Here is a 14,082-nt window from a genome sequence, read left to right on the forward strand (position 1 = left end):
TTTTATACTATTTCTGAAGGTTTTTATAATGCTAATGATTTCAACATGCCTCGTTGTGCCCGGTGTAATTTCCAGTGAACACCATTATCAAAATAAAACATCAATTTTTAACAGGAATTTGCATTTAGTCGATTCATTTTTTCCTATGAACTGAGAATTTTTTACAATAAAAAGTTGACGTCAACATTTAATCAATGTTCTAATGTCTCAGGTTTTTTTTTTCCTTCTGATTAATGTTTTATCTGGTGAACATTGTTGCAGCATAATGTGTTAATATCACTATATACCATAGTTTTATACTGCTAAATGGTTTAAGGTTTGCTTCATAGTGAATTAGTGATGTACAATAAAGTGCCAAAAATAAAAAGGGTGCTAGCCTTTACACACACGTTGAACTTTTAATACTTTTTTTTATTTTCTGGAAAAATAATGTCTATGATATTGAGCACTGATGTTGGACAAGGTGATCTCTTTTGTAATGAATCCAAATCTGATTGAATCAGTGTCATGTCTTTGCAGGCCACTAAACATCCTTCCATCCAATCTTTGTGCACAGATGTTTGACAAATTGAAGCAAAAATTCCTGAATTCTTAAATCCCAATGAGCTTAGAAATTGGTGCCCACATACCTTCATTTAGTGTCCACAATATCACCGATTCCATTTTTTCATTTCAGATATGCTCATGAACAATCGAGCATTCATTCGGTTTCATAACTACAATCACTATGTTTGATAACTGCATCTGTTTGTGGTTTCACATACACCCATGAAAAGTTGCTGTTAAACCTCCTAATTATCCTTGGGTTCATTTTGACCCTCATTCAATTATTATCATTTAAAAAATAATAGTTGACTTTTTTTCTTTACATTTCATGATATATTTTCTTGCATGGCATCCAAACCATTCCTCATTGTGCTCTGTATGTATTGTATTTCTCTCTCTCTCTCTCTCTCTCTTTCTCTCTCTCTCAAAAAATATCATCTTGAAAAAGGTTTACTGTAAATGAGGTTTTGGAACAGCTCTTTCACAGTGAAAGACGTAGAGGAGAATGTGCGAGGCAGATGATTGTATTAAGGAGGACCCATGTTACTAAAATAAGTTGTGGTCATTAAAGGTACAGTCTGCAACTCTCACAAAAGTGGCTTTTTGTCATATTTGCTAAAGCTGTCACTATGCAAGGCTCATTGAGTCCCCCCTGCTGCTCCTGCTGCCTTTGGCAGATTGCCAGAATGCAACGCGACCGAGCAAAAAGAACCAATCAGAGCTAGGATTGTGTTTGATGGACTGTCTGATAGCTGTTGCTCATAGGCCCCGCCCCTTTCCCGGAGCTAGAGTGCCGTCTTTATTACAGTGTATGGTCTGGACGAGTAGAAGATGGAATTGGTGACTTTTCTGCTTGAAAGGTATTTACTGCTGCTTGATTTACATTATATTTGATATATTGTTACACTAGAACTCTGTAGTGCATGCGTTGTTTGTGCGCGCACAGCAGCCTCCGTGTGGCTGCTATAAGTGACACTGTGTTGCTGCTGCTGTTGCTGAGGTGTGTGCACATTGAGAGAGAGAAGTATTGCAGGAATATGCTTTTAACAGAGAATGTTATATTACTGTGATGTTGCTGTCGGACTAACGTTAGCTTGATAGCTCCTCTGAGGGAGGGACTTTGGAAAGTTTGGAGGCAAGACAAGAGATTAGCGGGGAGGGAGGGGGTTGCGGACTGCACCTTTAATGTTGTCAATACATTTGAAAAGATTTGGATGAAAACTGGTCAGCTTATTTACGTATTCAACAAATAAACAGTGTCTGACACAAAATCTGGGTCAACAAATTTCTGAAAATAATTTTCTGAAGGCAAATACAGTACCACTGAGTTCAAGACTGACTCCAAGAATCAAATATGTGAGTAATATTTGAGGCTAATATGAGGGTTAAAAGGTTCTGTGTCTTAAACACACATTTTCTGAGTACATATGTAGACTCTCTTAGGTATTTGTGGATGAATTCATTTTTTGAATTGATTATTGTGTTGTTTTTTCTTTCATTATATTATTTTGATGATGTGTGGGATAATTTGGGCTACTGTGACGTCAAAAGGAGGAGAGACGCTGGACCAATCAGCAGCGGCCTGCGTCACACCATCTTCCTCCAATTTGTATTCAACAGTGAAGACAAACAGCTGTGTGTGTTCACCGGGTCGAGTCTTTACAGCAGGGTAATCTGCTCTGTCACTCCGGTGAGACACTTCCCCGCAGAACCATGTGAGTAGATACTAGAGTGTGTTGGAGTCTCTCTGTCGACATGTTTGTGTTTCTCTGAGCTCTGCTGTCTGTCAAAGCCACTTCTTTAACCACTGTCGGACAGACACCGGGGGGGCTAATGGACTAGCTGTGTCGGTACCTGAGGCAGGGAGAGGTGAGGCTGTCTGTCCCTCTGAGGTCCAATAAAGACACTGGCAGACAGACAGACAGATTGGCGGACATGTTGCCCATTCACCAGCTGTGTTTTTATCCTCGTCATGACTCATGATGAAACTAATTTGATTATCAGCTGACCGCCAGGATACTCAACTTTTAACCTCACATTTGCCTCTTTTCCCCCCCTCCTTTTACCTGGTGTTTTCACTCCACTATTGTTCACCTGTTGTATTTTCTAATTTATTCCTTCAATACATAGTAGCCCATGAAAAAAATGTAGTCACAATTCTGGTGTTGTGCTGCTGACTAATATGACACGTTGTCCCAGTTAGGAATAAATCCATAAAGGCAGGGGTGTCAAACTCATTTTAGTTCAGGGGCCAAATATGGACCCGTTTGATCTCAAGTGGTTCATAAATTTCAGGTTGGGAGGAAAGGAACAACTTTAACATGATTGTGCCCTAGTTTTCATTATCAGTTCAATTCACTTAAAAAAGATATATATATATATATATATATATATATATATATATATATATATATATATATATATTGTGTGTAATTTAGAGGAATTTTGTGGAATTCTTTATGAGAAATTGCAAGATTTGTGGAAATATTTTTTCCCCACATTTTGCAATTAAAAATGCCTGCATTCATGTGATATGAAAGGAAAAATGCAATACCCTAAAAATATTGTGGAGTTACGGAATTTTAAATTAGGGGTGTCCCGATCCGATATTGATATCAGATATCGGTCCGATATCAGCCAGAAAACGAATATCTGATTTTATCGGACTGTATCTAAAATCTCTGATATATATTATAGGCTGTTGCTGTTGCTATTGGTCCAGACCTGAACTTCAGACAATCCTGACTATAGTTCCGGCACTTCCTGTGCGCATGCGCAGTAAGCCGAATGCCGGTAGTTCCGTCACTGCTGGACCCGTGTTCTTCTAGTTATAGTTTTGTCAGTTTTATTTTAACCCTAACCTAACTTTATCCCTAACCCAGGAAATGCCCTAAAATGTTTCTTTTTATATATGTATTTTTAAGGGTGGAATTTGCCGTGTTAAATATGTTAAAATGAAAAAAAAAAATGTCAGAAGTGGGATTCAAACCCACGTCAGCGGAAAGAAACGTCCTTAAGTCATTGCATATTACGGTTATGTAGAAAATGTCTGGCAGTGACAGAACTGCGCATGCAATATTATATTTATTGAATTGTAGAATACTGTAGATATTATGTTGAAGGTTAAAATTTATTTAACCAATTGGCTAATATTAAATGGGTCCGTTTTTGTCATATCTACTGTTGCTGACTATTGTTCTCTGTTTGAGTAACATCACTTGATCAAACCTTTTCTAACAATCCACACTACAAAATAAGTCATAATAGCATGTATGGTTGGCTGATATCCAATCAATATTGGGTATCGGCCAATAACCAAGGCTGCAATATTGGTATCGTATCGGAAGTGAAAAAGTTGTATTGGGACATCTCTATTTGAGATTTCTACAACTGGATTATTTGGTAATTTACACAATAATGTTTTTTTTCTGTCTTTTTTCTTTCTCCTGTGGGCCGAATTGTATGCTCTAAAGGGTCCGATTTGGCCCCCTGGCCTTGAGTTTGACACGTGATTTAAAGTCTCTTTCAATCAGTTCTATCATGCATGATTTAATGATCATGGTATTCAAGGTGCTTTATTTGTAATTGAACAACATTTATTGACCAATGAAAAGACTGGAATTTGTCACAAACGTAATTGCCAAAATGTTCCAACCCCCCTCCACCAATGTCAGGAAGTTTTTTTTGTTTTGTTTTTAGATTTGATTTTAAATATTGACCATTTTATGTATATCAACATGTGTGTTACAGGCAGTCTGAGATTTTCTCTTATGTTATAGGTCAGAGTTGGGCATCATCTATCACAATGGGGGCCTCCAAAATGTAATTGTCTGATCCGACGGCCACGTTATTGACATTCATGTCAGCATTTAGATTAGGGTTTTTCAACCTTGGGGTCGTGACCTCATGTGGGTTCGCCTTGAAGTCAAATGGGATCGCCTCAAATGCCAATTAATTGATAACAAGAAAAAAACACAGATTAAAAATGTATTTTAAAATGTTTTAATTATTATTAATTCTCAAATGAAAACACAATCTTCAACAACGGTGTTCTATACTTTAACTTTCTCAAATAAAAATCCAGTTAAAATAAAATGCAGTATAGCATTTTCTCACTTTGTGCATTAAAAAAATGACAAATGTTTGGTATATATTGCATACAACATATATGGAATTTTTTGAGACATTTGTGTTTAAGGTGCTATTTTGTCTTATTGTTTTGTTATTTTGTATATTTTTCTGTAATTTTGCATGTTTTTGGAGTCATTTTATGTATTAAACAAAAAGACTTACTGTAATTTTGTGCATTTACTTTGGGGGCTGCACAAAGCGCTACCAGTTGCCCATGTCTGTTATCGGTTGTCACCTACTCACGACGCACTAAAAGATGCTCACTGACCCCCTGATGTCTACAGACCTGACTTTGAGAGTATGTGGCTGAAATGATCTAACAACTGTCTTCTATGTCTATGTTTGTCTCCTTAGGATGGAGAGTGACAATGGCTTTGTCTTCCGTTCTCGAAACATTCCCAAGATGCCCACCTTTCCTAACTCAGATGGGTCTTTGGAGGGTGAAGGTAGTCCAGGACAACAGCAGAATGGCACTGGAGACCACCACATCAGCAGCAATGGTGAGAACAATTCCTGAAATCCTTTTTTTTTTTTTTTTGTTCTAATGCTCTCTTATTTTTCCCCAATGTATTGTTTGATTTTATTTTCATTTTTAATGATATCCACATCAATGCTATCCTTATTTTTAGTTTGTAACTTCTGAAATTAAACGAAACTAAAATACTCACATCTTAGGCAAAATTGGGTTACATCAATAAGAAAATATTGTTAGTTGATTAAACAAACAATAGTGCATTTTTGCCTTTAGTCTTGCTCAGTAATTGTTATGCTACTCTCGCTTAGAATGGTTGTGTGGTCAGTGTTAAACATGCTCATTAAGCTATTAGGACTAAAACCTTTCAACTTAAAAAAAAATGTGCTTGCTTCACTCATCAAAGGACTGCATCCTTTGGTATTTTCACAATCAGAATCAGAAATTGTTTATTTATTTCAGAGGGGAAATTACTTTTGTTACAGAGGCATTATGAATAAAAAGAATAAGCGTTAAACAAAGAGAGAAAGAAAAACACAAAAGACTGTTGATTAAATTCAAGTGCACACATTACAGTACAAGAAATAACATTAATAATAATACAAATGTACAATTATAATACAGATATATACAATAATCAAAGCTGTCAAGTTACAGTGATGAATTGTAAAGTTTGATCATCACAGGCAGGAATGATTTTGTATGTAACACTCAAATAAGTGATGTAATTTGATTTCCCACTGTATCCTGAACAGTCATTAAGGGTTTTTCAAGGTCAGGAAATTAGTTTCTGAGACTACTGTATACTTATCTGTATAGTAATCTTACAAATGGCTTTTCCTCTTTATCTATGTATATCTCCACCTTACTTTTTTTTTTTTAAATACTACCTACCTTATGTAAATACTTGCTGCTGTTTCTTATCCTGCAATATGAGCCAATGCAATGAAATTTAGTTCTTATCTGTACTGTAATGTTCAAGTTTGAATGACAATAAAGAAAGTCTAAGTCTATGAACATATCCATGTGAATGCCATGTAGGATTTAATCCCCTTGAATTAACCAGTGCATCATGGATCTGGTGTCTAAGTGTGTCCAAAGCATATACATACTTGTGTTTTTATTATCCTTTTTTTCAGGTTCATCAAGCACGATGTGTGCATGTTCTGAGTCCGCTTAATATTTGATCACAAATGTGTCATTTACAGGTAAAATGGAAGTGGAGCACATGATTAGCAAAAAGCTGCAACTGAAAAAGAAAGCAGAGGTCGGTACACAATTTTTAAAAAAGACATTAAATGAGTTTCCAGCATTTCTCTCATTTCACTACACTAATGATTTCTAAATCTTCCAAATCAGTTTTAATTCCATGTTATCTATCAATCATGTATACTTCATTATATATTAAGAATTTTACTTTTATTATCCAAGGCACATTCTGTCACTTGAAAATATGATTTACATAAAAAAAGTTTTGTCTGTTTAAGATCCTGATCCACTGAGAAAGATGCTCAGCTGAAAATCTTTGGTATATGGCCTAATGACCAAAAAACCCTGACAACGGCATATTTTGTTAATTTGTACAATGCATTTATATCATGATTTTTGCCCCAGGAATCATCCTAACTTAAAAAAAAGAAAGTTAATGTTCCATGTAACCTTGTCAGAGTATGAATGATTAGCACAGAGTTGTTTCACAAAAGACTCATTCAATATTCATGACAAATTACCAGCCTGATTGAAAAAGTTGAAAATAATTTTTATCCAACCACTCAAAGAGTAGGTGTCTGTGTTTTGCTAACACGGGCTAACTCTTTGCATCAGACTGCTGGCTTCACAGTGTAGTCAGCAGTTCAGTGAAATCCAATATGATCGGCGCAACTTAAATGAGAAGTTTTAATGACGTGTATTGGGAAGCAGCTTCACGCTGATCATAAGTGAATGAAGTTTCTGCTTTAAGTTGTTATGCTGCAAAGAAGTGGAACAAACTGCTAGCAGAGCTAAAGTCAGAATCCAATGTTAAAGGCACTATTGTTCTCTACTGCGTATGAATAAGAGGGAGATTTTTCGTCATGTTTGTTGATGATTTTAAATGTTTTACTGCTCATTTTAGATGTTTTTGCTGCTGATTTTAATGTTATTGATTTTTAAGCTGTTGAATATTTTCTGTTGCACTTTTTGATCATGTAAAGCACATTGAGTTGACTTGTGTATGAAATGTGCAATACAAATAAATTTGCCTTGCTTTAAAGTAAAAAAATAAATAAATTATTACCATTAATTGATAGGATACTGCATTAGAATATGTACCATCTTTTCTAATGCTTTGTAAGAGTTCAAGTAGAAGGTAAATGATAATTCCTGTGTCTTTTCCTACTGCTCAGTACTTGAAGAATGACCTGATTCGTCAGTTTGACAGTCAGGTGAATGACTTCATGAACAGCCTTATTGAAGAATCTGCTACCCTCGAGCCTGCACCAATGCCTGCTGTCTTCTCGCCTCTGCTGTCGGACAAGGAAAGGAACAAACTGAGGTTTTTCACTTCGCATTCTCTGTGTTACTGTGACGAATGCTGTGAAATGTTGCTTTGCACTGCGTTTGACCCTCAAGCAACCGAGTGGGATCATTAATAACCCCAGGCATACATTTTAATGGGAACAAAGTTTCCTACCATTAATTTGTCAATCAATTTGTCCTGCATTTGTTCGTAGAATTTTGCAAGGATCGTTTGATCCGTGTGGCAAGTACATTCCAAATCTTGTGACCTCGGGAAGATCTATGAGATTTTCGACATAACAGCTTCAGATGGTATAATAATTTGCCAACTGTAATCAGAATATTTTACTATTTTGCTGGGAAGCATGGTCAATAGACCTAAAATTGCAAGATTTACAGCTGCAAAAGCATTTAGACAGATTCTTTATGCCTAGAGAAAGGATAAAAATAGCTCCAATGATGGAGATGAGTCGGCATCAGACAGTGTAGATCATATCTATGAGATGTTAAACCACTCCACTCTGATATAGAATCAAACCATGAAGTCTATCCTGTACCTGTGGCACATTAAGTAGACCAAGATGTGCCTGCAGGTAGAAGTATCAAATGTGTGTGTTACCAACATATAGTTACATGTTTCAGATAGTTCAGCCATATAATTATTACTATTTCTATTACTATATCTAAACCTTATCTATGATATTGCACATTAAAAAACAATAGTTTTTTTTTTTTTTCAAACACACGATTGTCACAAAGGATAACTGATGGGTTCATTGAGATTTGTGTTAAAATATTTTTCTGTGTTTTGAGGCTATTATTAGCCTACCATTTTGTAATGCATACTTTAGGCAAAGAAATATTACTTTTTATGATTACTTGTTTTCGTTTTTGATGCAAAGAAAAAGGCAACATGCATTTTAAAAGATTTAACAGACAAGTGTTGTCTAAATAAGTGTATAATTGTTCTATCGGTGTGTTTGTTTTTGGCTACTTTTTTTTAATTCCACACGTTATTACATAGATGATGGAGAAATATATTAGAGAGTGAAATAAATATGAAGAACCCAAAAACAATCATCTATATAGAAGTAATCCTTGGTCACATTATATTAGTCGCTAAAATAACTTGGTTGCACTTGAGAATTAAACACCCCACAGCCAACTGTGATAGGAAGGTGTCTTGTGTGTTTTTGGCTTTTTTGTAGGCATTTTCAACCACCTCATGGCCTGGGAAAGCAGTTTGTAAGCCGCAGGTCCCTCCTGGAGTAAGTTGATTTTAAATCTACTAGACAATAGTGGTATATTGTGTTTATTTTGTTTTATTTTATTTTTATTACTGATAAAAGCTTTTGTTTAAAAGCTTTTGTGTAGCAATGCAGACATGGACATTTTAATTTAATTTGTATTTTTTTTTTACAGTGAGCTGTTTGAAGTAAACCACATCCGGACAATCTACCATATGTTTATCGCCCTGCTCATTCTCTTCATCCTCAGTACATTTGTTGTGGATTTTATAGATGAAGGCAGGTAATGTCAACCTTTGACTGCTGATTGTTTTTTTTTGTTTAATAATCAGCCCTGTGTTTTAACTCTACTGTACTCCTCCTGTACAGGCTGGTGTTGGATTTTGATCTGCTCGTCTATGCATTTGGACAGTTCCCTCTGGTGGTGTGCACCTGGATCTGCATGTTCTTATCTGCTTTACTGGTTCCCTACACCCTGTTCCACCTGTGGTCACAGAACCAGTGTGCATCTTCAGGTCACTCCACAACGTACAGACTGCTTTTTGGCTCAGTGTTCCTGCTGTACCAAGCTCTGGGACTGGGATATCTGCCTACGTATGTGGTCGTGACAAACAATTTCCCACCTGCATCCTGCTTTATCATCATCCTGGAACAGGTTAGATAATCAGGGCGTTGGCTTTCACTTTGTCTTATATTAGCTTTTACAGGTGGCTCATGTTTTGCCAGAAGGGTAATTTAAGTATCATGGTTTAAAAAACAATATAGGTCATACAAGGACTTCTGATTGTTTTTCTAATTCCAGGTACGTCTGATGATGAAAACTCACTCCTTTGTTAGGGAGAACGCTCCAAGAGTCATCACCTGGTCTAAAGACAACACCAGTACGTGATTGTCAAATTTTCTGCATTTTTTAATATTTTTACAGTTTCTACTTTTTTTTTTTTTTAAGCAGTGGCGCCGTCATCTACAGGTCCTGGCCCAGTGGTTCCTCAAGTTTCTCAGTATCTCTACTTCTTGTTTGCACCTACTCTGATCTACAGAGACAAGTACCCCAGGTTAAAAGATCCACTTTTTTATTTGTTTTTTGTCTTAAATCTTTTGTTTTTCAGTGGTAAGACTCGGGTGTTTTTCATAACTTTTTTTTCTTCACTTTATGTAGAAATCCTGTAATCAGATGGGGTTACGTGGCTACAAAGTTACTTCAGGTACAGATTTGTTTTACACAGGTATCCTGAAAAATGTATGCGAATCTCTGACTCTCCTCATTGCTGCTGCCCCACAGGTTCTTGGCTGTCTCTTTTATGCCTATTACATCTTTGTGCGGCTCTGCATACCTCAGTTCCGCAGCATCAGTCTGCAGCAGTTTGACTTGCGTGGAATGGTCCTCTGTGTCTTTAACTCCATCCTGCCAGGTAAACATCTCTCATCTGTTTATGTCACAAAAAGAGAAATACATACATCTTTTTTTATGATTAATCTCCTTCTCTTGCAGGAGTGTTGATCCTCTTCCTTGGGTTTTTTGCCTTCCTTCACTGTTGGCTCAATGCTTTTGCTGAAATGCTTCGCTTTGCTGACAGGATGTTCTATAAGGTGCTGATTTCACTCACTGAGATGTTAGAACCTAATTTTAATGTGGTCCTAATTCAGTTTTTGACCATTGCGCATTGAATACTACAGGATTGGTGGAATTCAACCTCTTTTGCCAATTACTATCGCACTTGGAACGTGGTGGTCCATGACTGGCTGTATTACTATGTTTACAGGGACATTCTTTTTGTGAGTGCACTTCAAGTACTTGGTTTTGTCATACGTTTACTTCTTTCCATTATTCTCATGATTTTGGATTTACAACCTGGCAGGTTTCTCTGGTATGTCGTTATCATTCAGTTGTTCTGTAATGATGTACTTTTTCAGACATGTTGGTTTTCTCCCACTCTCTCTGCAGATGTCTCGGAAGCGTTTCCGAACGGCTGCCATGCTCTTGGTTTTTACGGTGTCTGCAGTTGTTCATGAGTACATACTTGCCATATGCTTTGGCTTCTTCTACCCTGTACTCTTCTGCCTCTTTATGTGCTTTGGAAGTAAGGGAAAAAAGTCCTAATTAATAGCTTAGCCTCCTTGCACAGTCCAGAATATTAATGATGTTATGTTGGGTTTTTTGTGCATTTTTGACGCTAACATTTTCTGTTCTCCACACAGTGATGTTTAACTTCATTCTACATGACCAACGAAAAGGTCCCATCTGGAATATAATCATGTGGACAGCTCTGTTCTTGGGTCAGGGAGTAATCATTTGTCTTTACTCTAAGGAGTGGTATGCCCGGCTCTACTGTCCTGTGAAAGAGGTATTACTGCTAGCTCACATCTATGCTTAACAGATATAACTGTGTATCCACAAGTTAATCAACTGCACTGTTTTTATTTCAGCCCTCCTTCTTTGAGTTCCTGAAGCCTCTGTCCTGGAGCTGTCAGAGGAACCTGTCGTTAGAAGTCTGACTGGCCACTACCGACGGTTTGAACTGTTGAAAAAGAAGCGATGCAGATGACAAAATGTCCCTTTTTGTTTATTTTTTTTAAAAATATTTTCCTTTTCTGCATTCACAAAGGTTACAAATGTCAATCTGATTATGAATGTATTATGGAGCATCTGCCAAAATGCCTAACACATTGCCATCACAACAACGCCTGATCTTATTTAAGTTTAAGGTAAACTGAAATTACAATTTATTTTGGAATTCCTAATTTTTATCTCCAAATACATCCTCTTTACTTTAGCCTCGATCAACTATGAAACCACACCTTGTGGCAACAATGACATGGCAGCTAAAGCAAACAGATTTCTGTGGTTAATATTTAACAAAATTCGGAGTTGCTGCTCTTTATTATTAGACTGTTTGAATATTGTTTGGAAAGTCATAGCATTGGTTAAGTTCAGTAACAGTGAAACTGTTTGATAAGTGACTAATGTTTTGTGTGAATGAGAGCAACAGCAATCCTCAAACTTTATGGTAGAAGGATAGGTTTTTCTTTTTTTTTTTTAGTGAGAAAGTTATTTCTGTTATATCATAATCAAGCAGCACATCCAAATGAGTATTTTTGGAATTTAGAGATTTGCACTAAACGGTGAAGTACTGTACGTAAAATGCAAGTTAACAGCTGGACATAGCAGACTGTATATATATTATGACATGAATTCACTGCAGAATACCTCGGAGCGTGAATTCTGCTATTGTAGGCTGGAATTTACTGTTGTATAATAATTGGGTTATTAAAACGATGTAAGGGCTACAGTTTATCACCAGATACTAAGTGCAGCAATAAAAATGCCTTATGCCCTTTCAATAAGGCTGATATTAATGGTAAGAAATAAGAATTGTGAACAGTAATGAATTCAGGTATTTTATACACTCCACCAGCTTTTAGTACTTGTGTGCCCAAGTTATTTTTGTATTACAATTAGTAAAGATCATGCACATAGTTGCTAATTCTGATATTTCAAGTAAAATACTAACAGCAGGGAGATTTAGCACTTTAGAAGATTGTACCACAAGGCGGCGCTGTATTACAAAAGTTATCTAGTGTGAAGTGTTTTTGAAACGACTGAAAATTGTATTGAACATTGTATACTGGCTGTTTTGGATATGTGCATATTGATGTAAAAATAAGAGTTTTTCTGAATGCTAAACTTTAATGAAAGTTTCTTTTCCCTTCATTGCCTCAGTACTTTTTATTTATATATTTATAGCTATATAGACCCAACCACTGCTTATGAACAGTGTTCTACAAGCAAATATGTCAAATGTTGGTCTAATTTGTGCTCAATGTGGGATTTTCCTGCCTCTCAGTTATTACACATTTCTTCTGTAAATTACAATTAAAATTTTCAAGATGTGAGGAAAATGGCTGGAAACTAATTGCTAAACAAAAGTTAAAAAAAAAAAAAAGTATTCCTCACTCAGCATATTTAGACTAAGTATGTTTTATTCACACATCCTTATTACAGGTACTTGTGATGTACTGGCTTTGAATCTAATATTGCGCACAGATAGGTTTCCCCCCCCACAGTCAAAAAATTATTGAAATGTTTTGAATAACAATACCAGTGAATAACACTGGCAGCTTGTCCAGGGTGTGTCCTGTCTTTTAATATAAATCAGGTGTCTATAGGATCTGGCAACCCCTAACAGGTTTTGTTTGTTTTTTCTCTGTAAACATTATTTACAATATGTGGTTAACAAAATCACTTTGACCAAGTAAAGAGCATTTTATACAATGAATGCTCAAAAACTCAATGGATATTACCATTGCATTGTTTTTCGTTGGAAAAACTAACTTATGTACAAAAATAACAAATTCAGGTAGATATTGACATTGTCCTTGATAAATCCGATTGAAAACTGCTTTATTTTCATCAAGGTATCCCATTCATAAAGAGCATGCATGCAACTATGCTGTTAATTCTTGTTTGGTGGATTATAATTTTAAAAAGAACCTCAGATACATTTGGAAGAACCATCACCTACTCCTCATTGTCAACACTGCTGTGGGATGGCATGTCATTCTCATCCTTCAACCAGTATTTGTCAAAAGTCAAATCCTGCCATTCTGATTAGGAATTATGTTTGGATTAGTTTGTAAACCCCAATAATTACACATTACTTACAGCCAAGATGAATGATGATTGGACGACACCGAATTATCATACAATACATTTCAAACTGCTAAACTTTTAAATCGATTAAAATTAAGAGTGTAATAAATACTAACTTCTCCAGGTCTGTGCTTGTCCATTCTATTCATGGCAATGAAAGTAATTGAATTAATTTAAATAACTACTTGGACCAAGCTAATAAACTTTGACTAAAACTCTTAATTTGCAGGATTTAATGCATGTTTTTCTTTTCTATGTGGTAAAAAGATTGAGTTATTTCATGGAAAATAAAACCAGTACAGTGTGATTATGTGAGTGAACTTTTATTATAGTCTAATTTGGGACAGAAATTAAAACCGCTTTAAGAAAAATCTTTACAGTTATACGAATGAGTAATAGTTTTTATTCAATCATGATTAATATATGACTTGAAGTTGGGTTTTAAGACATTTAAAACATGACTTGGATCGGTGGTGCAGAGGTGGAGGCAGTGGCTGACAGCGGACCGAGGAGAAACCCCCACCCTGAGTGCAACAGAT

General features: G+C 36.0%; 1 protein-coding gene across 4 annotated transcripts; it reads left to right on the forward strand.

The window, feature by feature from the left end:
- The first annotated feature begins 2,135 nt into the window (after positions 1–2,135).
- Positions 2,136–12,604, forward strand: soat1 (sterol O-acyltransferase 1). 4 transcript variants are annotated; one of them, XM_028444501.1, is made up of 16 exons: positions 2,136–2,261; positions 5,032–5,177; positions 6,358–6,416; positions 7,534–7,682; positions 8,854–8,913; positions 9,068–9,175; positions 9,262–9,547; positions 9,695–9,773; positions 9,842–9,947; positions 10,052–10,097; positions 10,175–10,304; positions 10,385–10,482; positions 10,570–10,668; positions 10,838–10,973; positions 11,092–11,237; positions 11,320–12,604. In XM_028444501.1, coding segments are annotated over exons 1-16 (1,719 nt in total). In that variant the 5' UTR covers positions 2,136–2,259; the 3' UTR covers positions 11,389–12,604. The 4 variants fall into 4 exon arrangements, with proteins under 4 accessions (XP_028300302.1, XP_028300303.1, XP_028300304.1 ...); XM_028444502.1 differs by having other exon boundaries at positions 9,845–9,947; XM_028444503.1 differs by having other exon boundaries at positions 9,863–9,947.
- The last annotated feature ends 1,478 nt before the right edge of the window (positions 12,605–14,082 follow it).

The sequence above is a fragment of the Gouania willdenowi genome, chromosome 4 (assembly GCF_900634775.1).
Source record: "Gouania willdenowi chromosome 4, fGouWil2.1, whole genome shotgun sequence".
Classification (NCBI taxonomy): Eukaryota; Metazoa; Chordata; class Actinopteri; order Blenniiformes; family Gobiesocidae; genus Gouania; species Gouania willdenowi.

Excerpts from the sequence above, each read along its gene's own strand:
- soat1 (XM_028444501.1), top strand. Across the intron at positions 6,417-7,533 it reads AACTGAAAAAGAAAGCAGAG|TACTTGAAGAATGACCTGAT; the intron begins GTCGGTACACAA and ends CCTACTGCTCAG. Across the intron at positions 10,098-10,174 it reads TGGCTACAAAGTTACTTCAG|GTTCTTGGCTGTCTCTTTTA; the intron begins GTACAGATTTGT and ends GCTGCCCCACAG.